Raw genomic sequence first — 27,685 nt, 5'->3', positions numbered from 1 at the left:
CACCACTTTAGGTTGGCAGGGGACGGCCCGACTCGACTGGGTTTCCCTGGCCAGTCGTTGTCTTCCTATTAATTAACTTGGGCTTGGTGAGGGGTTGCGGCTTATTCTCCGTGGAGCTGCCAGGTAAGCCATAAAAGAGAAAAAGCTATGGTTTCCAATTCCAATGGGACAGTTCTCTCCTTGTCCCCATACCACACCGTCATTGTCTCTCACTTCCAGATTCCTGCGATAGAGACCGCTTATAATAATGGGTCTACCACTTGGCAACGAAGATCTGCACTGGACAACAGACCTCTGGATTCTACTGGTCTCGCTGGCTGTGGCCATCATCGCAGCCTCTATTGTAGCACTTGCGCCATATTCCTGGGCGAGCTTGCGACCGAAGAACTTCCCTCCAGGTCCAAAGGCGCTTCCATTCCTCGGCAATCTAAACCTCATTCCTCCTTCAAAAGCATTTACACTGTCGGTCGTCCTTGCCATACTATAGTATTTTCGTGTCTTAAGTTGATGAAACTAACGCAGTACAGCTTCCACCAATGGACCAAGCAATATGGCCCCATCATCGGACTCAAGTTCGGACCAGCAAACGTCGTTATTCTGAACCACTGGCGAGATGTCCAGGAGTATGTTGAGCCCTTCATTCTTTCTCATCACCAAACGTTCTACTTATGCCTATTCTGCCTGCAGGCTGCTCGAAAAGCGCGGCAACATCTACTCCTCCCGACCGCCAACCTACATAGTCAACGAGCTGATGTGCAAGAACAACACGCACATCCTTTTCGCTCCCTATGGCGACACCTGGAAGTCATTGCGTAAGGCTGCCCAGGGTTTGTTCACTCCTCGCGAACTCGCCGCGCTACTCCCTATCCAACAGGCAGAGGCCACCCAGACAGTGTACGATATGATTCGTGGGCCGAACCAATACTACGAACACATACAGCGATATACCACTGCCGTTGTTCTAGCCTCGGTATTTGGCCAACGCGGCGAAACGTTTGATGCTCCCAACGTCCAAGCTCTATACGACGTTCAAAATCGATTCACTGCGCTTTTGGAACCTGGCGCAATCCCGCCAGTCGACGGTCTTACCTTCCTGCAGTATATTCCCGAGTTCATGGCCCCTTGGAAGCAAAAGGCGAAGCAAGTTCGACGAGACCAAAGCGCTATATATTTCGGACTCTATAATGCAACCAAACAGCGCATGCGGCGGGGGATTAGAACAGGCTGTTTCATGGAGAAACTTATCGATGACCAGGAAAAGAACAACCTAGATGATGAGCACACGACGTATCTGGGGGGAAATTTAATGGAGGCTGGCTCGGATACAACATCGTCAACTCTCTTGTCGTTTGTCCTCGCCATGCTAGAGAATCCAAACGCAATGAAGCGCGCGCAGGAAGACGTCGACCGTGTCTGTGGTAAAGACCGATCGCCTACTGCGGATGACTTGGATAATCTACCATATATTGAAGCGTGTATGCATGAGGTACTATTTGGCCTGACCTCTTTCTCTGCTTCTGCTAACCGCTCCCCCAGATTCTCCGCTGGAGGCCCGTTGTGGCAGGTGGAATCCCACACATGCTCACCCAAACAGATACCTACAAAGACTTTGTCTTCCCCGCAGGTACAATTTTCTTCCCAAACACCTGGGCCATCAACCACGATGAGACCGAGTACGACAAACCCCACCTCTTCAACCCCGACCGCTGGCTGGACGGAAACAAGTACGGCACGAAAACAGAGATACCACCTCTTGAACCAGGCGAGCAGCGGAAAACGGCATACGGCTGGGGCGCCGGGCGTCGGATCTGCTCTGGCCAGAAGATGGCGGAGGCGTCGCTGAAAATTACCATCGCGAAGATGGTTTGGGCGTTGGATTTCGAGCGGGATCAGGATAAGCCTGCTCTGGATGTTTCTGTTGAGACGGGGTACGGGGGAGGGCTCTTGGTGGCCCCTAATAAGTTTCCTATCAAGATTAGGCCTAGGAGTGAGGTACATGTCGCTGTCATACGCCGTGAGTTTGAAGCATTGAAGGGGTTTTATGAGAGCTTGGCTACATGAATTGGGACATAGGTTGCTGTGCTGTAGGTCATCCCTCTATACTCCTTAGAATGAACACCAAATTGCATTCGAATCCAGAGATATATCAAAATCCGTTCAGTGAGGGCAATAATGTATCTAAGAATCTAAATTTCAACCACGGTAGTAAAGGTCTGAAGATAAAGTAAACTTAACCATATGTATAGCTGAGGACTTAGTGAGAATGTCATGAGCCCTAGGCGGACAAAGATAACCCCAACCCAACAACTCAAGAGACACATACGCAGCGAGCTCCAACAGTAAGTAATACGATACCTCAGTCCTTTCATCTTGGGATTTCGGGATGGCGGGATCCACCACACTTCTTGACATGCCAACCGAAATCCATCAACTCATTGCGCAGTGCCTCGATTCTCCTAGCTGTATTTGGCTGAAAACAATTTGTCGGTATTTTCACGCATTGACCCCCCAACTCAGTTTCGACCAGTTGCTGGAACTGGAGGTCTCAGCTTTTGGCTGGTAGAAAGGCCTGACTCGCATCCGCAGCTTCACATGTCAGGGACTCTCGACAGCTCCGCAGTCCAACGGTCTGAACCCACTCCTGTATACATGTCGAGATTGCTTGCGCCTACGCACAAGGGCCAGATTTGCGGACAATATATTAAGAAGAAGGCAAAGCTTGCTGTTGATGCAGGGCATCTATTCTGCGTGGATCGTGGTATTAACCCTTGTCAAAGCACTACCTGATATACCTGTGGTTCTCACACATCGTTATACGAAGAGAACAGTATGTGATTTGCCGATCATGCGGAATCTCCAGAAAAGCGGCAGTTGAAAGAAGCAGGAACATGCCTGAACATCAGCAATGTTGGTCATTGTCGAGAGCAATTGACCAGGGTGTTGACGAATACAGGGCGCGACAGGAAAGGGCTAGGCTGCGGGTTGAACAAGCAATGGGAAGGGCCAGAAGACGTGGGTTGTGGAGTTCAAACTACAAGGATAGCGAGTATAACACGCCCCCTAGTCCTACTTGGAGTGACATTGAGATAAGAAATGATTCAAGTCTGGAGCAGATGCCTACATGAGCTGCCTCAAACCTGGATCCGATTTGAGTTCTTCGTCCATGTGGAATAGGACAGACCGGTTTGTGTGGATAATGCAAGAGAAGACTAGTAAGAGCCATGTATTAGAGTAGGCCAGCGGTTTGTTTCTTGAAACCTATGTTAGATATAACTACTTTTCCTATACAATTCCCACTTCTGGCGCGATTAACATACACATATTACCATTCTGACGTCTTCAAGCTTGGCTTTGAGCCATATGTCCCCAGGCATTTGTCTCCAGGAGGAGACCTTCTCATTTCTTCTCTTTTTCTCTTTGATAAAGCATGTCGATATTGTTTTCACATACATCTGCTCCCGACCATACTCGTTCTTTGGCAACTCGAGCTTTTCCCATCCTTCTCCGTACTTCACCTCTCCTTTCTGACTCAACTTTTCGAGCAAGTCCGCGAGTTCATCAGAGTCTCCGAATGGCAGCCGTGTAATCGTCGTGCGTGGTTCGTCAGAGCTATAGTAGTCCCGCTCCCCCTCCGGACTTGGCTCAGGTTCGTTCAGCAGTTTCAACAGGGCGCCATAATTATCGAGTGCCAGCCTCGCCAATGTACCAGGGCCGAGGGTGTGGAACACAGAGTCCTTCTTCTTCTTCTCTCCGTCTGTCTGCTTTTCCTTCTCCTTTCTGGCTGCCTTTTCCTTGGCCGCCTCCCCCGCTTTCTTCAACGCCTCCTTATCGAAAGCAACGTGCTCCTCTTCCTTCACCTTCCTCTTCTTCGACTCAATATCATCCCTTATCATTGGTTTTCCCTCCGCCGCGACCTTCTTAACCTCCTCAACAAACCCTTCGAGCAGCTGAACGGACAGAATCTGCTCCCGGAGCTCGTCCATAAACGCCTCGTGGTCATCGAATATGGCAGATATAGCTAGATTCCACCCAATTGTCGCAAAGGGGCCGACGATTGGGATATAACCAATAGCAAAGGCCATGGCATTCTTGAAATAGTCGACAAACCAAGGGCTGCTCATATCTGCCTTTCCCCAAGTGATGTCTAGGCTCTGCATGTCACCATAAACAACTGAAACGTCTGCCATGCAATTGTCGTCGAATTCCTGCTCCAGGGGGGGGGGGGGGGGGGGGGCGTTGGGGATGTCGTCTGAGTCCATCAGTACAATACTCTTGGAGCTGAAAGTATCGATTTTGCGAGAATCACGGGGGATAATCAGTGCGGTGATTAGCCTTGCCGGGTTGATACCGAGAGCAGTCTTTCCGTCGACGTCAAGGCCCCATTTTTCGGTGATCTTGACGTTTCGCATCTCTTTGGATAAACCGCTCCCCGAGGTATATTTTTGGTGCTCGATGCCGATATTCTTCATTTGCATAAAGTTGACATGGATATATGTGCAGAGGTCTGGATATTTCTCGCCTGACTTGTACGAAACTGGGACATAGATGGCGCGAATGCAAGTCAGCCGCTGAGAAAGGTCACGGTCAGTTTCGACCTGATAGCGAGATATAACAGATGAAGTGAGAATGCGGACATACGTCTACCCAAGCCCATTCCTCTTCGCTGGTGGGAATGGGAATCAACATAAACCACGCCTAACAAATGATCATCATGTCAGAGGTGTCCATACAAGTAAGCATTCTAAGAATCTTGAAGGCATAGGGGAGCTTACCTCTGCAGCATCCCCATACTCCTCTTGAATCGGTACCCCGATGTGCAAAGCTCATGCCACACCCGTCTGGAGGGATATTTGCTATTACCGTAGGTAACAGGACACCAGCTCCAATTCCCATAGGCTGTTTGCCAACCGCCGCCTCCATAGACGATTTTGTAGTCGGATCGATTGTGCGGGTGGCCGTTGGGGGATTTGCAATTCTTGGATCCATGGTGAGCTTCTTTATCCCACCACATTTCTAGAATCATGGTGCTGTAGAAATGGGCCGGGTTTTCAGCATTGAAACGGCCACTTTTTTTTTGGACTTGAGTGAGCTTCGTTTGATAAAACATTTTCCCTCTGGGTATGGGAGGGCCATTGTGCTAAGAGAAAGTAGAAAGACTACTTAACAAGAAAGCTTAGCATATCATGTGATTAGGGTTTGAAAGATAGTAGAAGAGTCTTGCAGGTTTATTTAGACTGGCAACCAGTGCCTGGGAACTTGGAAATCCTTCACTGTTAGCAGCACTGCTCCCTGGATTGTGCCAATATATGTTTTTAAGGATCTGTGACCCTTGCTGCAGAAATCTAGAATAGTACTCAAGAATAGTAGCGGGCATGTAGAAGGAGACTCCACCGGCCAGCAAATGGGCTATCGCGCTTCAAAGCCAACAAAACCTTTGTAGTCACCCGGTCCTCCGAGATATCTTGGCACTTCATGGCACTACCTACTACCGAGGACCTACGACTCCAACCCGTAAATCACCTTGTATACATGTTGCATGGATCCCCAAAGCTCAGAGCCATCCTAGCCAATCTCCAACGAGAAATACTAGAGCGCCGTGAGTAGGCGATCGTTTGGGTGCGGAATACGGAGCAGCAATTCTTTGTTGCAGCCGTACTGAGCCTATGCCACCTTAACTATCACGTATATCACGCCGAGTTGACATACTCAGAGCGCAAGAATATTATCCACGCCTTCAACGCAAAACATGACGAATGTATGATTCTGATCTGTTGCTACCACATCAACGCCACGGGGCCGAATTTGCACCACCAATGCTGGGATGTCCATGTATTCGACAAGTCCCCGTCTATCCGCACAATGGAAGAGGCAATTAGCCGTTGCAGGAGACTTGGTCAGACACGTCCCGTGAAGTTTTACGATTACTCCGTACCAGATTCGTTCGACCAGGTGCCTGTGACGAGGGCTCCCATGAGGAGACTAACAAAGCTCGCGACGCTGGCAAGCAAGGATCTATTTTTAGTGGAGAGGGACTATAAAGATATGTCGGATCGATATGGGATCTTGATAGATCTGATCGCGTGGAATAAGACTAGGGATGGGTCTGTAGCTCACCTCCCTGATGACCTTGTTCCACACGTTTCTCATGATGACTCTCTGCATGACAGCCACTTGACTGCTCTGGGGAACTTCATGAGAGCGGGTAGCGGTGCCCATAATGAGTCTAATCACACGAAGGTTGCGTTGAAGGCCAAGACTAGGGCACAGATGAGTGAAGCCGAAGAGGAATCTGAGGAGGAACTAGAATCAGAGAAGGAATCAGAAGCTGAGGAGGATATTAATGGCGATAACGTCGCAGGACCGAGCATGGAAGAAGGCGATCACTTCGGGAACCAGCTATTCTGTTTCTTGTTCGGTGATGTTTCACGTCCGTCCCAGCAGGATCTTTTGGTGTGGCAGTAGAAGGACAATGAAGTGATGCCATCTAGACAGATACAATACAATTCAATACTACTATCTTGGGCTTAGTGGTCCTCTTAATATCCGTTGTGCAACGAGAAATGCCATAAGAACATATGAGAAAAGCATTTCATCTACATCACCTTAGCTATATTGCTTAGAGGCGTCCTTGAAAGTGTTCGCTCATTCAACTCCCTTCATCTCGCAAGAACGAGCGGCCATACCGTCCCACTGTTCAGGATAACATATTTTGAACTTCCAAAGAGCTATCTATAGAGATTATTTCGGACAAGATCCAGCAAATACTCACAAGCACTGTGTGCCTGATGGCCTTCAAGGACAACACTCCACTGGACTAATTCTCCTCGACTAGAAGAGGGTTGCTGTCATGTTCTTCCAAGTGGAAGGCCATCTACTTGCCTTCGCCCCGGGCCAGTGCGAGGGATAGTCTACTAACGATAGAAAAGTGGAAATGCAGGTAAACCCCCGCCCCTCCTATATAGAAACAGGTCCCCGCCGTGCCTTCCTCTAGGTAGGTAACCAACCGCTCCTTCCGTATCTAGGACCATCACCTTGGTCGCACCTTACTAACCTGAACACCTGCAGTGCCGCCCGATCAGTCATCAAGCGAAGTCTGACTCAGGTCTGTACGGCAGCTGTTCCTTCCCATTATGGGGGCGTTCCAGCTTATACCTACTATTGAGACTATCTATGTACTTAGATGGTGCCTAGACGAGCATGTCAAATCAATGGCACCACCAATAATGATTGCGCAGAGTAGAGCAAATAGCCAAGCCATGTGAATCGATGATGGCCTTGCTGAAGTCTGCAGAACCTGAGGAAACCCGGTGGAAAGTGTCTCGGGCGTTAGGCTTGAATGAGGATAGCAGCAGTCTATACTAGTAGTCTATCGGACCCGTATTCAAGACTAAGGGCAGTGAAGTTCGGAGACAAAGTTATCTGATCCGAAACGACCCAGCTTCCAAGAAGCTTCTCCCGCGGAAACTAATATTCCTTCAGTTCAGCCTGGGCGGGCCAGACCCATACCATACGGAGTAGATACGTAGAGGGAAACCCCGCCGCCGATATCGCCTGGCCTCCCACCCCCATCCTACTCCCACTTTGTCCCAGTGGCAACTTCGGCATAGAGGGAGAAACCTGTTTGGCGTTCGCACTTTGCAGGCAGCAGATGGGACTGGTGTTGGGATGCCCAGCAATTAGGTGCAGTGTTCAAGGAATACTATGGCGTTGTAACCCTGCACAAGCAAACGAGACTAGACCAAGGTAAATCCGTGTCGGGTAGCACCGCCAGAAGTCAAGGGAGTCATGAACGAACTTAAATATGGGCCTAGACTAGACGGGTGGGTGCTTTTAATTTGATCTTGCAGATACCTCGGAAGGCGACAGTAGACTGCAGCCTGTTGCAACTTGTGCCTGTCCATCAGTAGACTATCACTACTCAACAGATATTCTCTAGCGATGAAGGAGGGGCAGCTGCAAGACGGGTAGAACTCTGAAGAAGTTCGGAATCGGTCCTCGCTTAGTGTGGTCCAGTCAGTGGGAGTGGGGGGTGTAGTATCCAAGCGGTATCTTATCTGATTGATAGAATTTATCTGATACGTACAGAGAACGATACGATTCGTGACACTAGCGCTGTGCAGTCTTGTATTGTTTTTCACGTATTGAATTTCAGCCCCACTTTTGTATTCTCAATTTCTCCTTCTCACTCTGCACGGTGCAGACAGACCCACAGCAAAAAAAAAGCAAGCGCTGTTCATGCCCATGTCCTTGCCCAGAACTCAAACCAGGTTTGCGGGTGAAGAAAAGCCAAGAGTGCCGATATCGGATCTTCAGCGTACGTCCCTTCAAAAGTATGAAGGAGGATACTCATGCCCACCGAAACGAGAACAAGATGTTGAGGAATCGGGACACACCGTCTTTCGTCTCTCAAGTTCCGAGCAATTGACAAGTGCGGGGCCATCTCCGATCCTCCATCTGTCCTCAAGCCACCATGGTTATAGAGGACCAGAACGCAAAAAAACAAAACAGCAAATTCAATTCAAACAAGCCGAAGCTCGGAACTGAAAGGTGAAAACTGCGAACCGAACCCCCCATGGCCGCACGCCGAACCTTCCCCTGGATGATGGATCGGAGGGCCTCGAATTTTATCTGATCATCTGATTAGACAGTGATCAGCGCAACCAGCCAGCCCAATATCCATGTGTGGATATCATCGGATAATGGCCGTTTGATGAAAAAGCCACTTCTGCAGGCTCAAGACCAAGGGAAGAAGAATTTTCAACCACCCCACTCCATCCTAGCCAGTCTCCGGCTGTTCTTCAGTGCAGGATGGAAGTCGGGAGTCGACGGGATTTGGCTTGGTGATATTGTCTAGGTAATGCGGGAAGAAGCAGAGGCATCGATTTACAGAGTAAAATCGATTATTCGAGCTACAGCTGAGTGATCACATATGTGCGTCAAAAAAAGATAATAGAGAAAGGCTGTCTTTTATCTTTGAATTTCAACGCGGAAAGACGGTGGGATCCTCGGAAGATTATCTGATTTAGATTAGATTGATAGCGATGTGCGGTGGGGCCTCGGCTCCGAGTGGCTTGACTGGTGCTCTTGGCGAGGGGTACTTTTTCGTCAACTGGTGGGGGGAGAACCGTAACAGATTTTGTCTTGCAATTAAGACACAGTTGAGACAGGGATAGTGGCGTGCTTTCAGTCTGAAGGTGGCTGCGATGTCGCTTAGAAGTTTAAAAAAAACTCGAAGTCCGGCAGCCAGGCTATACCGGATGATGGATCCCACGAGGACGGACGCGACTCTCTTTCTACAGGTCCACCCTGCTGCAGCTACGTGTGTCTGGGTGGTCAGGTTCAGGTCAGGCCCACTGCAGCTGTCACTTCGGAACTACTCGGACATCATTGCGGGCATCAAGAATATTTTCATTTGAGCTTGGAAGCTTCAACCGAGGCATCCAAATTGACCCAAAAAAATCACAGAAGTACTCCGAGTATCTAGTAGTCTACAACTTCGCATTCCAAGCTGCCCGATCCGCACTCTCAAGCGGCCTCTCCCGTCCATCCCACCAAAGCGGACAAAGCTGAAACCACTTCTCCCTAGAACAGAAAACATGCACGGAGCGCTTGTGGCCCAGATCAACGTAGCTCTGGATCGTGAGTCCCTGCGCGTTCTCGTACGAGAGGACTGTACCGCCTGTTGCCTTGGGCTCGCCGACGACGCACTGCGTGCGCGGCTCGTCGAGGAAACAGTAGTGGATGCAGCTGGACCACCAGGCGTTGACGCGCTCCGCGCCGCGAATGGATTCTTCGCCGACGAGCGAGTGCCGGCCGCGGTCGTAGTCGCCTGCGTCGTAGTGGGCGCCGTAATGGTCTTCCTGTTAGATATGCTTGTTAGAGGGTGGAATGAATCGAGGGCGGAGGGACGAACCTTAGCCCAGTAAATCTCATAATAAGCAAACGCAAAATCATCGAATCGTCCAAACAAACAAAGGACATGCTTATCCTCATGCAACCGCCTTAAGTACTCGCGATGCTCATCCAGCGTCCCAGTCTCATTCCACCCCTTCGCAACACGAGGATCATTCTGCCAGCGATTAAACCGCTTCAGATGCTCGTCGTCCTGCCAATCAACAACCATAAGTGAAAAGTGCTTATCCAGGTGCGGAATGTAGCGACTATAGACGAGCGACCCGGGAGTCGGCTTCGTCGGGCGAACAGGGTGCCGCGCGTAGACTCTCTCGCTGGGGAACTTCATGCTGAACTCGTAGTTCTTCGGCATGGGCGGGTATTCGCTCACGGAGCGGCGAGAGAGGCCGTGGGTTCCCTGGTCGACTGCCCAGATGGGACGCGGGCCAAGAGGCGAGCCGGCGCCTTGCCAGAATGAAGAGCGCAGCAGGATGAGGGTGTCGACGGATGAAGAATTGCTTTCATTGCCGAAGGGGACGCGGGGCGTGGGGTAGGGGACTGCGAGGCCGGTGCGGATACATTCCTCACGGACGACTTCGCTGCCTGCGCCCTTCAGATCGAGACGGAGGACCTCGCGCGAGGGGTGCGTGAGGAAGATTGCATGGATAACGTTCCAGATCTGCGCGAAGGAGGGCGCTTCAGACCCGGTCCATTGGAAGGTCGTTCCTGGGGCGCGCTGACTGCGAGCCCAAGGGCTGTTGTCGTTGTCTGGGATTTTCTTCGCAGACTCCTCAAAGGCAATATCTGTGTAGGTTAATGAGTCGTTGTGTAGAGGCTCCGGTAACGGCTGGCCGGGTGCCTGAGTGTCGTGGAGTCGGAGTTGGAGCACTCGGGGAGTGGCATTGGATACAATGTGGATTTTGTAGGTGGTGAGGTATGGGTGAGGGAGTTTTACCCAGGGGTATCCCTGGCCGGTAGCGACAGGATGTGTGCTCATTTTGAAATTGAAGGTTGAGAGAGAATGAGAGTGAGGAGAAATGAGGAGAACAATGCAGCAGGATTGGGGCTGCCACAAATATATGGAGAACTGCAGAGTGGAGAAGCACCGATAGCCGGGACCACTCGAGCCAACTGACGTCCTTAAATGCTGCAAGCCCAGCACTTTATTCTCTAGCATCTTTCCACAGCAATATCATCGTCACAATGTCCAAACAACACCCACCGGTCCAAGGATGCCTCGTCTCATTCCCAACCCCGGAGATCCTCGTCCTGACCCTCAACAGACCCGAGAAGCGAAACTCAATACCACTCGCCATGAGCGCAGACATAATCAATCTATGGAAATGGTTTGACGCAGAACCATCATTACGAGTTGCTATCATCACCGGAACAGGCGAATCGTTCTGCTCCGGCGCCGACCTGAAAGGTAACCAACCAACTCTACACCCCAGCTCTAGTGTGGTTCTACGTGCTAACACAGTAATGCAGAATGGAACGACCTCAACGCGCGCGGCATCGAAAACAAAATGACCGCGCCAGGCCTGGCAGGCCTCCCCCGCCGCCGCAGCAAGAAACCCATAATCGCCGCCGTGAACGGGTTCTGTCTCGGCGGCGGCTTCGAAATGGCCGTGAACTGCGACATCGTGATCGCAAGCACGAAGGCCAGTTTCGGGCTTCCGGAGGTCCAGCGCGGTATTGCTGCCGTTGCGGGCGCACTTCCCCGGCTCGTGCGGTTACTGGGGAAGCAGCGCGCTGCTGAGATTGCGCTGACGGGCGTGCCGGTTCCTGCGGCGAAGCTGGAAAGGTGGGGTTTGGTTAATCGGGTTGTTGGGCATGAGGAACTCCTGCAGAGTGCGCTGGATACGGCGAAGGCTATTGCGGCGAATAGTCCGGATAGCTTGAGGGTTACGCTGGAGGGATTGCATTATGGGTGGGAGAGGGCGAGTGTGGAAGAGGGGAGTGAGGCGCTGGTTGAGGAGTGGTATCCGAAGCTCATGGCGGGCGAGAACTTCCATGAAGGTGTCAGGGCGTTTGTGGAAAAGCGCAAGCCGCGCTGGAAGGCGAGTAATCTGTAGGCACCTAAGTACTGATAATAATAGGAATGCTACATCAATTTACTGTATGCATGAGCATATGCAGGGATTGAAGCTCGACTGGCATTCGATTGGATGCTCTGGCTGTGTTCGAGAACAATACACATAAATACACGCTAGTAACTGCCGTATTCTCAAAACACGCTCACAATGCCCATTGAGGATTTAATTACGCGATATAATTATTCTCCATCCAGCGCAACTCTGCTTGTGAGTCGCAGTTAGTGTGGGTGAGAGTCCACATCCCACTCTACCCGATCTCGGTCTCTTCGACTCTCAATGGCCGAAATGAATCCATCCTCATGCCACTGCGTCACTTGGCGACGCCCATATATACCACTCGCCCGCAAATTCCGCCCGAGCGCCTATGCGAAGCTGCGAAGCATCAGTACTGACCTGACCACAATCGCGGGGCTCCGGCAACATGGGGTCCATACAGGTCGAGGACTTCCTCGATCAGCCGAATGGCGACAGTGTCAGGAGCTTTAAGATCGTCGGTCTGGAATCCGAATCTGAGCGGAATACTGCGACGGGGCTCAGGGAGGAAATCATCCTGCTGGGTTGGTATCTCGCGCTCTTGCGGACACAGGAAAACAGCTCGGTTAGCTATGAGTGGGCGTATGAAAGGCGCGGGGACCGTCGCGGGACAGAAGAGCTCGTGAGGAAGCGCCTCGCTGGGGACGAGCTGAAGATTGGATTACAGAGTACCGTTTCAGAAGCTGCGAATGCGATTTTGGAATATCTTGCGACTGCGACAGATGCGAAGGCCGTATCTTGCCCTGTATCTATACTCCTGAGCACAGGGTCTCTGGCGCAGACATCCGACGTTGTGAGTTGGCGCGTTCCCGCTGGCCGACTCCTGCTAATGAGAATAGGACGCTCCCCATCTAGAAGTAAATTTCGACAACGCGTGCCTCGAAATTCGCCCACGATGGCACAGCGCAAACATCTTGCCGTACACCGTGACTCGATACATCGAGACACTCGTCGACGTCGTCAAACTATGCATCGCGAACCCCCAATCTCTCATGCAATCCTTCTACCTGCAACCCACCGACTTCGACCTAGACAGCCTATGGACCTGGAACCACGATCTGCCACCGACCTACAAATTCTGCATGCACGAGATGATTTCGAAACAAGCTCGCAAGTTCCCCAGCAAGGAGGCGATCTGCTCTTGGGATGGCAGCTTGACATACGGCGAGATCGATACCTATTCATCATTCGTGGCTGTATCGCTGCAAAATTTAGGCGTGCAGCTTCGTGATGTTATTCCCGTGTGCTTTGAGAAATCGCGCTGGACGATCGTTGCGGTGCTGGGTGTCATGAAGGCCGGAGCCACATTCGTGCTCATGGACCCAACGCTTCCGCTTGCGCGACTGCAGAATATCGCACAGCAGGTGGGCGCGAAAATGATGCTGGCATCTACCAAGCAGCGCGAGTTGGCGACACAGATTATGCCGGAGAGCACACCCTTCGTTGTTGGTGAAGAAACATTCGCCGATGCCTCGAAACTAGAGAATATCCCAGAACTGGCCTCGGTGCCGTCAGATGTTCTCATGTACATGATCTTTACCTCCGGCAGTACGGGGACACCAAAGGGCGTTAAGCTCTCGCACGAAACATACACAAGCAGTGCTATCCCTCGAGCCGCTGAAGTCGGGTACACGGAGGAATCGCGGGTTCTAGATTTTGCATCTTATGCTTTCGACGTCAGTATCGATAGTATGCTGCTCACCCTCGGCAACGGCGGGTGTCTCTGTATTCCCTCAGACGAGGACCGCATGAACGACATCAACGGCGTGATTCGTAACATGCGAGTAAACTACGCCGGTCTCACTCCGTCCGTTGCACGAATTCTAGACACGGATGTTATCTCATCTCTTGAGGGACTCGGTCTTGGTGGGGAAGCCGTCTCAGCTCGTGATTGTACTGTCTGGGGAAAGCTCGCTAGGATTATCATTGGGTACGGCCCCTGCGAGTGCACTATTGGATGCACGGTGAATGGAAACGCCGCGACGGGTAGAGACTATATCTCCATCGGAAAGGGTAACGGAGCGGCGATGTGGATTACGGATCCCAACGATCACGAAAAGCTGGTACCTGTTGGCGCGGTGGGTGAGTTGCTTGTCGAGGGCCCGATTGTAGGGCAAGGATACCTAAATGATCCTGAAAAGACCGCGGCCGCTTTCATCGAGGACCCGGCGTGGCTTGTTGCAGGACACAAGGGGTACATTGGCCGCCGTGGGCGTCTTTACAAGACCGGTGATCTCGGAAAGTACGACCCCGATGGCTCTGGTGGCATCGTCTTCGTTGGGAGAAAAGACACGCAGGTCAAACTGCGCGGCCAGCGTGTCGAGCTCGGCGAGATCGAGAGCCAGCTTAGAGACAGGCTCCCTTCAGAGCTCAGCATCGTTGCCGAAGTCATCGTCTCGCACGGCCAGCCCACACTAGTAGCATTCGTGTCGGCTCAATCCACTAAGAAACAGGACAATTCTGAGCTGGAGTCAGTCGAACTCTCTGAAGAGTTACGGCAAACGGTATCCAAGGCCGACAAGGACGTGGCCACCGTTTTGCCACGATACATGGTTCCAACTGCATACATTCCGGTCAACTACATGCCTGTCCTGATCTCCGGCAAAACGGACCGCAAGCGTCTGCGTGAACTCGGTGCGAAGTTAGACTTGAGAGACCTGGACCAGGGCGCAAGCAGCAGCAACCATACCGGGGAACTGAGTGAACTCGAGCAGCGCCTCCGGCAGGCATGGGCCGAGACACTCAAGCGGGAGCCAGAAACTATTCGGCCGGACGACAACTTCTTCGCGCTAGGTGGTGATTCAGTGACGGCGATGAAGCTCGTCTCAACCTCCCGGTCCCACGGACTGGAACTTACCGTCGGTAATACATTCAACAATCCTGTCCTGTCAGACATGGCGGCCGTCGTCAGCATCGTCGACACGGAATCACGGAGAGAAACGCCTGCATTCTCGCTGATATCCCAGGCCGTCGACAGCGCGACTCTCGAGGCAGCAGAAGCGTGCGGAGCCCAGCCCGCAGCAGTCGAAGACATTTACCCCTGCACGCCAACGCAGGAATCCCTCTTCACATTCTCGCTCAAGGCCGTCATCGCGTACGTCGCACAGCGAGTCGCAACTATCCCATCACACATCGACCTTGACGCGTGGAAGAAGGCCTGGGAAGACGTCGTCACAGCAAGCCCTATCCTGCGCACGCGCGTGGCACAAATCTCTGAGCCTGGTCTCCAACAAGTCGTGCTGAAGGAGAACATCTCCTGGAAACACGTAACCGATTTGAAGGAGTATCTGAAGAGGGACAAGGACGAGAAAATGGAGCTTGGTGAGAGTCTAGCTCGCTATGCAATTGTCGAAAGCCCCGACGGCCAGCGCTATATGGTCTGGACAATCCACCACGTCGTCTATGACGGGTGGTCAGAGCCAATTGTGCTCCAGCAAGTCAGCAACGCACTCCAGAAGCAGCCAATTGAAATCCAGTCACAGATGCGTGAATTCGTCAAGTACGTGCGAGACACGGACGAGACGGCAATGGAGGAATTCTGGCGCCGCGAGCTTAGAGGCGCAGTTGGGCCTCAATTCCCCCGTCTGCCGTCTCGAGACTTCCTGCCTACCCCCAACGGCATGGTCGAGCGGCATATCAACGTCGAAATTGGTGCCGGATCGCCATTTACCATGGCGACGCTGATCCGGGGTGCGTGGGCGCTCGTCGCATCTCAATACACTGGGAGCGACGATATCGTGTTTGGTGAGACTCTCATGGGTCGTGACATTGCTTTGCCTGGTGTTGAGGGTATTATCGGTCCATTGATCGCGACTGTGCCTGTTCGCGTGCACGTCCACCGAACAAGCTCCGTCGAGGCTTATCTGCAAAGCGTGCAGAAGGCCATGCTGGCCCGCACACCATACCAGCACATGGGCATGCAGAACATCAGAAAGGTGAGCCAAGACGCTCAGCATGCATGCGAGACTGGTACTGGGCTAGTTATCCAGCCGGACCCCGAGTATGTCGGCGGGGAGCTCGGCTTCGAGGTCGGGGACGTCGTCCGTGAAGCCCTCCACTTCAACCCGTACCCGGTCATGTTGGGCTGTGGGATCCAAAAGGGCGGGTTCAGGATCTGCGCCAGCTTCGATACCAGTTTGGTTGAAGTAAAGCAGATGCAGCGCATCCTCGCACAGGTTGAAACGGCTTGCGCGCAGCTCATCAAGGATCTTTCCCGACGAATCGGCGATATTTCTTGTCTGCCTGAGGATGAACTCAACCAGATCTGGCAGTGGAACGAGATGCCCCCGTTGGGCCCTGATGAATCAGGCAAGCTCCGTGCCAGTTCTGCCATCAAGGCCGGGTCGCCTTACCCTCGCGTTGCCGTACCTTGGGTGTGCGACCCTCGAAACCCATCCCGACTGTCGCCTATTGGCTGTGTCGGTGAACTCTGGCTTGAGGGCACTGTTTTGACAGCAGAGGCTGTTGAATCTCCAGCCTGGCTTGCTGCTGGAAGCCCAACTGTCGGTGGCCGTACAGGGAACGTCCAATCGACCGGCGATATGGTACAGTTAAGAGAAGATGGCAGCTTGGTGTTCGTTGGCCGGAAGGAGAATGTAGTTGGTGTTCAAGGGCACGCGGTTGATATCGCAGATCTAGAGGCCCACATCACCAAGCAACTACCATCGACAGTCCTCGCCGCTGCAGCTGTGTCTCAGGCTCCCTCAGAAGAGCCCGAGTTGGTCGTCGTTGTCGAGCAACAATCCTCAGAAGGAGCCAGTATCAACCTCATACCGGAAGGGCACAAGATCACTTTTGATCAGACAAACGCAGTGATCAGTACCAGCATCTCTGTCGATCTCGCCCTGACCCTGAAGAAGCTTGACAAGTTTATCCGCGACAATCTCCCCGCATACATGGCCCCATCAACCTACATCGTCCTCGACAGACTTCCCACAGCGTCAGGCCAAATTGACCACAATCTCATCAACCAGCTCGCGTCAAATATCCCCCGCACAATCATGTCCCAGGTCCGGGAAGGACTCGAATCTGCATGGAAGAACATCAACGCGCAGACCAACCTCACAGGCAACGAGAGCATACTCCGGGCTGCATGGGCGGCTATCCTAAAGATTGCCGCTGACAAGATCGACGTTGATGACAACTTCTTCCGTTTAGGAGGTGACTCTGTCCTCGCCATGAAGCTTGTTTCGGGTCTGCGTGAGCAGGGCCACTCTTTGACGGTTGCCGACGTCTTCCAGCATATGCGTCTTGGTGATGCTGCGAAGAGATTGAAGGTGGACCAGGCCCCGATGGGTAAGAAGAAGCAGGCATACAAGCCTTTTTCGACGCTTGGTTCTGGCGTCTCAGACTTGGAGCGCTTCCTGGCCGAGGCTGTCCGGCCCAAGTTATTGGATTCGAGTTGGTCTGTTAGGGACGTCTGCCCGGTTACGGATTCGCAGGCGCTTGATGTCAGGCAGACTGTCAGCGCACCGCGAACTTCCATCCAGTACACGATGTTGTTTTTCGATAAGGGTGTTGATGCGGAGAAGCTGCTTGCTGCGTGCAATGAGCTGGTCAAAACTCATGACATCCTTCGCACTATCTTTGTCGAGCACGAGTCAAGCTTCCTCCAGGTGATTCTGGATACCTTGGAAGCTCCCGTTACCAAACAGCAGACAGACAAGGATCTCGACACATACGTGAGGGAGCTCTGCGCTGAAGACATCGAATCATCGTTCACTCTCGGCTCGCCCTTCCTCAACTTCTTCCACATACAAGGCGCGGCAGACCAGCACGCCCTTGTTCTTCGCCTCTCTCACGCCCAGTATGACGGCATCTCCCTCCCCCGTGTCCTCCGTGACCTCGAAACCCTCTACACCGGCGCAAGAATTACCACCTTTGATCCCTTCCCCTCTTACATCGCCCAGATCCACGAAGAGTCTGCCTCCCAAAAGGCAATCGCCTACTGGAGCAACCTCCTCGCCGACTCCTCCCTCTCAGTCCTGCCCGGCAAGACATCCCCGCCGAATCTATCTGACCGAGGCGTCTTCCGGCACAAATCGGCCAACACACCCACGCAGCCATTCGAAGAGTTCACCACGGCCTCCCTTCTCACCTCCGCCTGGGCAGTCCTGCTCGCTCGCCGTCAACAAAAGAAGGACATCACCTTCGGCAGCGTCACGTCAGGCCGGATCCTCGAACACATCGACAACACCGAAGACATCGTCGGTCCAACCTACCAATTCACACCGGTCCGCGTGCCCTTCCAGGTTCGAGAGTCCTGGACACCAACGGACCTCCTCTCCTACGTGCAAAGTCAAAGCGCTGAATCCGCAGCGCACGACTTTCTCGGTTTCACCCGGATCGCCAAGCACTGTACGTCGTGGACGGAAGAGTCCTTCGATTCAATGGTTCACCATCAGGACCACGAAGACTTCGACAGTATGCCCTTTGCCGGAACATCGTGTAAGGTGGATATTGCGAACCCGCACGGTGACGCTGCATACCCGGTTAAGGTTGTCTCATTTGTGCGGAATAACAAGCTGCACTTTGGTGTCGTGGGGAGTGAGCGCGATGAGGTGCTTGTCGATGAGGTTTTGGATAATCTGGTTAGTGTTGTGGAGGAACTTGTCGGCACTCCTGGGGGAGCTATTGGGCTGGATGGGTGAGCCGAAAGTGGGTGCTTTCGTCGGATCATGGTAGTAAAGTATGTTACATGGCATGTTAGCCTGTTTGATTCCTTGTCTTTAGTTCTCATAGAAAGCTTTTAGTTGCATTCAGGCGAGACCCTGCATTATGTGTACGTATTAGACGCGGCGACCCCAATCGCACCTTCCTTAAAAGTGACGAACAACAGAACATGAGGAAGGAGCGACCGGGCACAGACACAGGGCCAATGAAGGGAGGCATAACTGACCACCCAACTAAGGCATGTACAGGGAGCCCAACCTCTCCCCGCTGACCCTAAAATTGCAGTGCGGCACCCGGTTACGTGGGCGTTCGAGTTGTAAGCCCCGGCCGGGCCTGCCCTAGAATTGCAGTGTAGGGGCGAAGCAGAAAGGCCTACGTGGACTGGGGGGATGTTTGGGACTATTGTAGCTTCAATTTAATTCAGACTCTGTTGCTGGAGGGGCAGATGGCTGGGCGATCTAAGTGCCTTCAGACTGCACTCGAAGTACGAAACACGACATAGGATGCGAAATAGGCTGAGAGGGTGGACTAAATTTGACGCCATTAACAATTAAATATGCGTAGCAATTATTCTATAAGTCTATTTCAAAAAAAAAAAAATTTAATACATCAGGAAAATGAATCGAAAACTCTAGGTCGCCACGGTCTGGTGCATGACATTCGCCCGATAGCTCTCCGACCTCGCCAGGAGCTCTTCGTGCGTGCCGTGCTCCTCGCACCGGCCACCATCAATTAAGAAGATAACGTCGGCTTTCTTAATAGTGTGCAGCCGGTGCGCGATCGCAATGACTGTAATCCCCCTCGCGGCTCGTTCAAGCCCATCCTGTAGGAGTTTCTCGGACTCGGCATCAAGCGCACTAGTTGACTCGTCGAGAATCAAGAGCTTCGGTTTCCGGACAAGCGCCCGGGCAATGGACAGACGCTGTTTCTGGCCTCCGGAGAACTGGTTCCCGTTGGGCCCGCAGAGGGTGTCGTAGCCGTCGGGTAAGGCCACGATGGTGTCATGGATGTTGGCGAGCTTGCATGCTTCTTCGATGTCAGCTTGAGAGACCTCAGTGCCGGGTTTAGCACCGAGGCTCAAGTTGAACTTGATCGTGCCTTCGAAGAGGACACTTTCTTGGGGCACGAGGGCGATAGAGTTGCGGAACGCGACGTCACGGTGTTTTGTGATGTCGTTACCGTCAACGAATATGGAGCCGGATTGCGGGGTGTAGAGGCGTTCCACCAGAGATATGATCGTGGATTTTCCAGCACCGCTAGGGCCCACAAGGGCGCAGAACTTTCCGGGTTTGATGTCGATGGTTAGGCCGCTGAGGACTTTGATGTCTGGTCTGGCTGGGTATGAGAAGTGGACGTCGCGGAGCTGTACGCTGGAGGCTTTGCTGTCAGAGAAAGTTGGGTTCGTCTCGCCAGTCGCCTCTGTGTCTTTTTCTCCTGATGGTGCAGGCAAAGTGGGAGGGTGCACATGTCCTTGCATCTTATCCGAGCCGATCTCGATGAGACCTAACAACCTTGCCATTGCCGCCCTGGCAGCTGACAGCTCGGGTGCAAGGGCAAACATTTGACTCCATAGGAGTGCACTGACGAGAAGAGAGAAGACGACAATCAAGAATTGCGTCTGGTCATAGTTGCCCGCCAGGATTTGCTTGGAACCCCACCAGTAAGCCAATGCGTTGACGAGGTTACCCAAGAAGTAGGTCATTGCCTGCCAAAAGCTTGCCTGTAGGGTGACTGCGAGCGTTTCCTTACGAGGCCCCTTCAACGACCGTTGGTAGGTCTTCAATGTTTCCTCTTCCAAAGAGAGAGAGGCGATCGTTTTGATTGATGTGATCGCCTCGACACCAATGTCAACCGATTTGGTGTAAGCATTTTCGTGGCGTTCCTCGAATTTTCCGAGGACATGAAGCTCCATGAGGCCAGCTCCGAGAAGAAGCGGAACTAGAGCCAAACAAACCAGGGCAATTCTCCAGGCAATGATGTGCGTCAGGATGATGGCTGCGATGAGGTTGACGGTAATTGAGAACAGTGTGCCAATGACAGAACCGCTCAGTCCGGCCAGAGCGTTGCCATCTCTAGTCAAGTACGATAGGAGCAAGGGAGGTGTTCGACCATTAGACTGATGCCACTGAAGGTCCTGCTCCATCATTGACCGAAACGACAGAACTCGGACGGTGTAGACTACCTTCTCAGAAACCCATCCGAATCCAGTCCAGCTGGCAATGTTCGCAAAGAACTCGATGAGTGCAAGAACAAAGAACATGAGTCCGAAGAATTCACCCTTAGATCGAATACTGTCCGCGCTGTTGCATGGGTTCAGGCTCCCGACAGTCTTCCCAAAGATCACCGCCTCACCGGAGAAAGCCCCGCCAACAATACTGGAGCCAAGGAGAGCAAGAACAATCATTATCAGATGCGGTCTCACAGCAGGTGCATAGCCCCGTACAAGAGCCCACAGGGATTTCTTCGGTGTCTCGGGTTCGTCCAAGTCTTCCGCGGATTCGACTGGAGTTTCGGTCGTGGTGGGCTTCTTTTCGTCAATATCTCCAAGTCCGTCGTTCGAGACACTACTTCTTTCATCAATTTCCGTGGAGACTTGATCAGCGTTGCTAGTGCCGCCAACACTGACTGATGATCCATTCTTGTCAGACGCGGATCCGAGAGTTTGCAGGTTGACTAGGTCGGCATATGGACCATTGTTCGCCATCAACGTCGCATGGTCACCTTGCTCCATGATATGCCCCTTGTGCATAACGATGATGTTATCCGCATTGGTGATCGTCGACAAACGGTGGGCAATCGTGATCATTGTTCTCCCGCTAGCAATGTTCGAGATAGCGCGCTGGATACGCTGTTCGCTTCGAGAATCCAGAGAAGCCGTGGCTTCATCCAAAATCAGCACTGCAGGGTCCTTGACGAGAGCTCTAGCAAGAGAGATTCGTTGTTTCTGACCACCACTGATTAGTCGCCCACTCGAGCCCACTACCGTACCATAGCCGTGTTGCAGCACAGAAATGAAAGCATCTGCATCCGCGAGGGTAGCAGCTTTCTTGACCAAATTGACAATCTCGACGAATTCCGGACCTTTTTTCTCTGCAGCTTCAATCAAGCTCTTTCCTTCTCTGACCTCGAGTGCTAAATCCGCGAGGTCGGAGCTGAGAAGAGCAGCTTGCAGACGCGTATGTTCAGGGTTGCTCGAATTGACCAAACCATGCGCGATGTTCTCGAAGAGAGAGCGGTCCAGAAGAGACGGCTCCTGCTGCACCAAACTGAGAAAGCTTCTCAGATCCCGAACGTTAACGTCACAAAGGTCGTGGCCGTCGAAGAGAATGCGCCCCGCCGTAGGATCATAGAGCCTTGTGACCAGACCGGCAATAGTGGACTTGCCACTTCCCGAGAGACCGACGATTGCAGTATGTTTGTTGGGAGGTATGCTGAGACTTATCTTGTCGAGGACAGTAATTTCGGGTCTTGAAGGGTAGGTGAACGAAACATTCTCGAATTCGAAGCCGCCTTCTGCCTGAGAAAGGCGAGTGCCTGAAGGCGCGGTTCCGTTGATCAGGGGCTCGCGGTCGATATCGGCGCGCAGCTTCTCGTATGAAGCGACACCTGCTACGAAGAGGTGAAGGAATGGCGCTACTTGACTCAGAAGCAAAGTCGCTGCATCTGTTAGTAACCCGAACAACAAAACCCATGCTGGTACTAACCTTCGACAAGAATAAAAATCACTGTGAATGCAGCGCCGACGGTGATTCCACTAGATTCATCGCTCACAGCAGCGGCAACCTGTCTGCTTCCTTCCCAGAATGCCAAACCGTTCGCAGAATAAGCGACAAAATATAGGACCCCTGATTGTATACCGACCGCCGTAGCCTTCTTCAACCCCTCAACTTCCGAAGACTTAAGTGCCTTGGAGAACTTCTCCTCTAATCGAGCATTGGCGCCGAATGCCTGTACAACGGTAAAGTTCGAAAGTGCTTCGGAAGCAATCGAGGCAGCGGTAGCGGCATGGTTCGACATAAGACCGGAGTACTTTTCGATATAGTGACTTCCCACAAATGACATCAGGAAATAGGCGGGGATCAGCGACACTAACATTCCCGCGAGCTTGGTGTCCTTGATGAACGCAACGATATATGCAGTGACGAAGAAGGAAAAGCTTGCAAGGCATATTCCCACTTTCTCGGACGTGCCCGAACGAATTGTCTGGATGTCACCATTGAGGCGAGAGGCGACTTCTCCCGGCGGGAGATCGTCGAAATATGACGGCTCTTGGCGAAGTAAGTTTTGTAGATAGGATTCCCGCAGTCGCTGCGCCAATCGAGCGCCGTTCAAGGTCCAGAACGAAAGATGGATATAGATCAGGACGAATTGAGCGATAGCCAGGTACACGATGATCAGGATCTTGGAGTTGATGCTTCCTTGGTCGCCAGAGTCAGAGGAAGAGCCGTTTTGCTTACATGTCGCCGCGTTGAAATCGTCGAGAAGCTGGCCGAACAGGATTCCGATCAATGGGAAAGGGACGCCGGATGCTATCGAGCTCACAATAGCCACCGCGAGCATGCCAAGGTCGACTCTCGAAGGATTGCCGGCCAGCAGCAGGCGCGGGAAGCCCACCATATTCTGGATAAGCTTCATCCTGAGTCGGGCTCTGCAGCATGAGCTTGGCACAGCGTACAACTGCCAGTGAAAGACGTCGCCAAGTGCTCGGCTGGCAATCGTTTCAATTTATTGAATTCTGGCATGGCACTAGAACATGGCAGGTCCGCTGCAGAAACTGCGGTCCACCGTCGTCTGGTGGGCAGCCCACTGAGTTGGAAGCCGCAGAGCCACGTTATTGACGGCCAGGCTAGCGCGTCAAGCATTATGACAGGGATTGGCAGGTTACGTAAGTTCTGAGCTATCGTTTCCAGACAGTACCAAGTGGGTGTGGATGAGCAAGGCCCGAGATGGGCTGAGACTGAGAGGCTGCCGACATCGCTGGGCCGTTGGATGTTTAGAGTCAATCGAATGAAGGAAGATGGATAAATTACATGGCACGTGGGTCTGTATTGTCGGCTGTCGATAAAATACAGGTACTGTAAAGTATACGCGGTCGTACAGCACCAGGAACCACTCAAATCTTTCCTCCAATTTTCTCCCAATTCTCCGCACTGCTTCTCCATCCTCTTTTGTCGCCATGATCCGACGTTATCCGGCCTACCTTCACTATCATCTTTGTCGCAAAGCCATCAGCTTGGGAAATCTGGCAAAAGAAGCTGCTACTCCTTGGGGATCGTGAGAAACAACCAATGCCGCAATGTCGGCGCTGAAGAGACCACAGTCCTCCCACTCTGAGGACACCCCTCTACTCGGGGACACCCCAAGGCCGAGCAGAGAGCAAGCCGTCGCTTCTGAAGATCCGGAAGCCGCTCAAGATGGCGTGAAACAAGCCGAGGCTATTACAATGGCCTGGTCGAAGAAGTCATTGGTGACGGCCTACGTACTGTGAGTTTAGATGGACACGATGCGCTTGATGCGCTTTGAAGGTACAATAACTGACCATCCGGCGCAATAGGATGTTCCTCCTCTACTTCGTGAACGCGTTCCAGTCCTCGATAACCAGCAACCTTTCTGCCTTCGTGACCAGCGGCTTTGAATCGCACTCCTTGATCCCGGTCATCTACATCGTGTCCAGCGTCATGTCCTCAGCGACCTACATGCCTCTTGCGAAGATACTGAACGTTTGGGACCGCTCGGTTGGTTTCTTGATTATGGTATCCTCTGCGACACTCGGGCTGGTCTTGTCTGCTACATGCACAGGTATTACCACTTACTGCATATCTCAGGTATGTCTACCTGCTGGGAAAAGCTTGGCCGGAGGCTTACGACTATAGGTGTTTTATACCATCGGCTTTGCGGGCATGATCTTTAGCATCGACGTCATCACGGCAGATACGTCCTCTCTGCGTGATCGAGGTCTCGCTTACGCTTTCACCTCATCCCCCTACATCATCACTGCATTTGCAGGCTCGGCTGCCTCGGAGCGCTTCTATGCCTATAACTGGCGATGGGCATACGGCAGCTTTGCTATTATTCTTCCCATTGTTGCCTTGCCTATGTTTGGGCTACTGCAGTACAATCGTTACAAGGCTGAGCAGCAAGGCCTTTTGCCGAAAAAGGAGCACAGTGGCAGGACCTTTCCGCAGAGCATCATCTTCTACGCTATTGAGTTGGACCGTAAGTATCATCTTATCTTGCGGTAGGGCTTTGCTAACTTTTCAGTCCTTGGTGTCTTTCTCCTGGCAACGGGTCTAGTGCTCTTCCTCTTACCATTTACCATTGCCGGCTCCAGAGCGGATGAGTGGACTGACTCCTATATTATCGTTATGCACGTTGCCGGACTCGCATGCCTCGTCGGTTTTGTCCTAGCAGAGCGCTACATCGCCCCAGTACCATTCCTCCCGTGGGAGTTACTGGCCTCAAGAACGGTTCTCGGAGCTTGTCTTCTGGGAGCCTCATATCAAGTCGCGTACTACTGCTGGAACGAGTATTATACATCCTACCTCCAGGTTGTCTACGGGACAAGCATCTCAACCGCAGGATACATCAACAGCATCTTCAATGTGATCTCCGGGATATGGCTCCTGGCCGTAGGCTTTCTGATCAAAAAGACCTCGCGCTTCCGGTGGCTGCTGCTGTGGGCCGTCCCTCTATACATTCTCGGCGTCAGCCTCATGATCTACTTCCGCAAGCCCGGCTGGTCCGTGGGCTATTTGATTATGTGCCAGGTCTTCATCGCGTTCGGCGGCAGCACAATTATCAGCTGTCAACAGGTCGCGGTCTCGGCCGCGTCTGACCACAACAATATTGCTTCTGCCCTTGCCTTCCTTGGCGTCTTTGGGTCCATGGGAGGTGCTGTCGGATCTAGCATCTCCGGTGCTATCTGGACCAACACCTTGCCTAGCGCTTTGAAGCGCTTTCTTCCTGAGTCTGCCAAGGCGGACTGGAGGGCGATCTACGAGTCGCTTGATATTCAACTCAGCTACCCCATTGGCTCGCCGGTTCGCGATGCCATTGCTTCTGCTTATGCCGAGACCCAGACGAAGATGTTGGTTGCCGGAGCGGCTATCATGGCCTCTGCTCTGGTTTGGATGTTCTTGATTAAGGACATAAAGCTCAGCAAGGATGCTCAAAGCAAGGGAGTCTTGTTCTAACTTTGTCCCGATTGGAGATGATCGATGTCCATCTCTGCCATGTTTTATGATTCCTACGATTTACTGCGTTCACGATTTGATTTATGCCATAGACATGACCTAGAATGATAGACTACTAGATTAAGCAGACTCCAAATGCAAAAGCTTAGTTTGCTCTCTATCTCTATTCTATTACAATCTTCACTATATGATGATGATTCTACCGCTCCTCCACCCCCTTCAAATACCCCATGACTCTCCTAACAAGATCCCTCCTCGGCTCCGCCTGATCATCATTACTCAACGCATGCGAAGCCCCCGGAATAAGCCCACTCCCAACCCCATCCCAAATCTCACTTTCCCCCTCTTCCCGTTCGCCATCAACAACACCCCTCCACGTCTCCAGAACCCTCTCCTTATCAACCCACCCCGGAACCGCCTGATCGGCACCCGACATAAGAACCATCAATTTCCCGCCAGCCATAAGCAACCCGCCACTCCTAATCTTCCCGAACGTTTGTTGAAGTTGTTCGTGGCCTAGATCCGAACTAAACATATCATCTTCACCCGGGGTAGCCGGACTCCCCGGCGAAACCAGACTCAAAAAACGCCGCGCAGAAAGCGGTACGTTACCAGGGTACCCAATAACCCCAGTCATATGCAGCGGGAGAAGCACGTCGTGGTCTGGATCGGGGTGTCTGGCGACTTCATCGCGCGCGAGTTTCTCGATGTCGGCGTAGATTTTCTTTACTTCCTCGCTTGTGCGGCCCATCCACCCCGTCGAGAGGACGTACTGGATTGCCTCGCGGTCTGAGACGGGCGCTTGCATGATTGCGCCGTCGAGGGTTGGGCGGAGGGTATGCTGAAGCTCGGCGTCGAAGGCTTTGCGGGTGTTGAAGGGGTTCGGTTTCGAGAGGTAGTGGATTACGCATTGGGAGCCGGTGGAGTGACCCATTAGGACTATTTTTCCTGGCTTGGTTGCGCTTAATTGCTCCTTGAGGTTGCTGGCGGTGTTATTGTTGTTGTTGCTAGCGAACTTCCCACTCTTATAGTCCCTTATATAATTCAGACACTGCGCAATCTCGTTCGTGTCGCGGTCTAGATGGCCTAGTCCCCAAGCGGAATATGAGGAGGTCAGGTTCAGTGTGAAGAGCGACCAGTCTGTTGGTTGGAGGGCGCGCGCGAGGTCAGCCATGTAGGAGGTTGTTGCGAGGCCATCGCCGAGGCCGCCGACGAAGAGGAGGGAGTGCGGTTTAGGCGTTGCGGAGGTGGTGAATTCGAATGTTACGAGGGTTTCGGTCTGTAGGTGTTGGTTGTTAGTTTTTGGTGCATTATTAGCTTGGGGGCAATTGGGCGTACGTAGTGGTGGAGGATGCCTGGGAGGCCGCCTGCAGGCCAGAATTTGGAGTACATTGTGCTGTAGAGAGCTTTAGTCGAGAGTGAAGGGTGGAATGAGCTCAACTTGTATGGAGGGGTAACTTCAAGTTAGTTAGCAGCAATGAAGTGATTCTGGTGCAGGTGCAGACACCCGGCTTATCGGACCGTTAATGATTTCATCATGTGCCTGATGATCTGAATTTCGCTCCAGCTCTCTCGCTAACACTCATCTGGATACCTAATGATAACGGCTCCGCTTTTCCAGTTCATGTTTGTAACAGTTTCTGCTCAAGAGTTGCTCCATGAAAAATGCCGTGTAATTTTGAGGATATAAAAAATTGGGACATTACAAGCGGAGCCAGCTCTTCAGGTACGCGCTAGTAACACGCTAAGCTCGAGATGCAGGATCTGATAAGATTGTGTCTCGGCGCAAGGCCTCGCTTC

General features: G+C 52.4%; 9 protein-coding genes across 9 annotated transcripts; 5 read left to right on the top strand and 4 right to left on the bottom strand.

Annotated features, from left to right (window-relative positions):
* Nucleotides 1-129: 129 nt before the first annotated feature.
* Nucleotides 130-2,117, top strand: BDV17DRAFT_108977 (cytochrome P450). The gene is made up of 4 exons (XM_073753814.1): nucleotides 130-462; nucleotides 528-623; nucleotides 688-1,486; nucleotides 1,537-2,117. The coding sequence occupies exons 1-4, from the start codon at nucleotides 248-250 to the stop codon at nucleotides 2,059-2,061; spliced, it is 1,635 nt and encodes a 544-aa protein (XP_073620249.1). The 5' UTR covers nucleotides 130-247; the 3' UTR covers nucleotides 2,062-2,117.
* A 1,000-nt stretch (nucleotides 2,118-3,117) lies between these two features.
* BDV17DRAFT_287081 (uncharacterized protein) lies at nucleotides 3,118-4,986 on the bottom strand (the record flags this gene model as incomplete). The annotated part of the gene is made up of 4 exons (XM_073761083.1): nucleotides 3,118-3,250; nucleotides 3,451-4,568; nucleotides 4,639-4,695; nucleotides 4,792-4,986. The coding sequence occupies 4 exons, from the start codon at nucleotides 4,984-4,986 to the stop codon at nucleotides 3,118-3,120; spliced, it is 1,503 nt and encodes a 500-aa protein (XP_073620248.1).
* An 873-nt stretch (nucleotides 4,987-5,859) lies between these two features.
* On the top strand, nucleotides 5,860-6,462 carry BDV17DRAFT_287080 (uncharacterized protein; the record flags this gene model as incomplete). Its single annotated transcript, XM_073761082.1, has 1 exon — nucleotides 5,860-6,462. The coding sequence occupies one exon, from the start codon at nucleotides 5,860-5,862 to the stop codon at nucleotides 6,460-6,462; it is 603 nt and encodes a 200-aa protein (XP_073620247.1).
* Nucleotides 6,463-9,488: 3,026 nt separating this feature from the next.
* On the bottom strand, nucleotides 9,489-10,888 carry BDV17DRAFT_287079 (GNAT family N-acetyltransferase; the record flags this gene model as incomplete). The annotated part of the gene is made up of 2 exons (XM_073761081.1): nucleotides 9,489-9,860; nucleotides 9,914-10,888. 2 exons carry the CDS (start codon nucleotides 10,886-10,888, stop codon nucleotides 9,489-9,491), a joined length of 1,347 nt encoding a protein of 448 aa, XP_073620246.1.
* A 206-nt stretch (nucleotides 10,889-11,094) lies between these two features.
* sidH (enoyl-CoA hydratase/isomerase family protein) lies at nucleotides 11,095-11,966 on the top strand (the record flags this gene model as incomplete). Its single annotated transcript, XM_073763797.1, has 2 exons — nucleotides 11,095-11,317; nucleotides 11,380-11,966. 2 exons carry the CDS (start codon nucleotides 11,095-11,097, stop codon nucleotides 11,964-11,966), a joined length of 810 nt encoding a protein of 269 aa, XP_073620245.1.
* Nucleotides 11,967-12,408: 442 nt separating this feature from the next.
* sidD (nonribosomal peptide synthase SidD) lies at nucleotides 12,409-18,670 on the top strand (the record flags this gene model as incomplete). The annotated part of the gene is made up of 2 exons (XM_073761080.1): nucleotides 12,409-12,813; nucleotides 12,860-18,670. The coding sequence occupies 2 exons, from the start codon at nucleotides 12,409-12,411 to the stop codon at nucleotides 18,668-18,670; spliced, it is 6,216 nt and encodes a 2,071-aa protein (XP_073620244.1).
* Nucleotides 18,671-19,323: 653 nt separating this feature from the next.
* BDV17DRAFT_287076 (ABC transporter ATP-binding protein) lies at nucleotides 19,324-23,327 on the bottom strand (the record flags this gene model as incomplete). The annotated part of the gene is made up of 2 exons (XM_073761079.1): nucleotides 19,324-22,349; nucleotides 22,397-23,327. The coding sequence occupies 2 exons, from the start codon at nucleotides 23,325-23,327 to the stop codon at nucleotides 19,324-19,326; spliced, it is 3,957 nt and encodes a 1,318-aa protein (XP_073620243.1).
* Nucleotides 23,328-23,887: 560 nt separating this feature from the next.
* Nucleotides 23,888-25,885, top strand: mirD (putative MFS siderophore iron transporter; the record flags this gene model as incomplete). Its single annotated transcript, XM_073763796.1, has 4 exons — nucleotides 23,888-24,176; nucleotides 24,247-24,517; nucleotides 24,566-24,908; nucleotides 24,954-25,885. The coding sequence occupies exons 1-4, from the start codon at nucleotides 23,989-23,991 to the stop codon at nucleotides 25,883-25,885; spliced, it is 1,734 nt and encodes a 577-aa protein (XP_073620242.1). The 5' UTR covers nucleotides 23,888-23,988.
* A 199-nt stretch (nucleotides 25,886-26,084) lies between these two features.
* sidJ (putative siderophore biosynthesis lipase/esterase) lies at nucleotides 26,085-27,302 on the bottom strand (the record flags this gene model as incomplete). The annotated part of the gene is made up of 2 exons (XM_073763795.1): nucleotides 27,224-27,302; nucleotides 26,085-27,164 (listed from the first exon to the last, which is right to left on the bottom strand). Exons 1-2 carry the CDS (start codon nucleotides 27,275-27,277, stop codon nucleotides 26,085-26,087), a joined length of 1,134 nt encoding a protein of 377 aa, XP_073620241.1. The 5' UTR covers nucleotides 27,278-27,302.
* Nucleotides 27,303-27,685: the final 383 nt, after the last annotated feature.

This window comes from Aspergillus undulatus (assembly GCF_047715775.1).
Source record: "Aspergillus undulatus strain CBS 261.88 unplaced genomic scaffold BDV17scaffold_3, whole genome shotgun sequence".
Taxonomy (NCBI): Eukaryota; Fungi; Ascomycota; class Eurotiomycetes; order Eurotiales; family Aspergillaceae; genus Aspergillus; species Aspergillus undulatus.
This window is presented reverse-complemented; position numbering and strand designations above follow the sequence as displayed.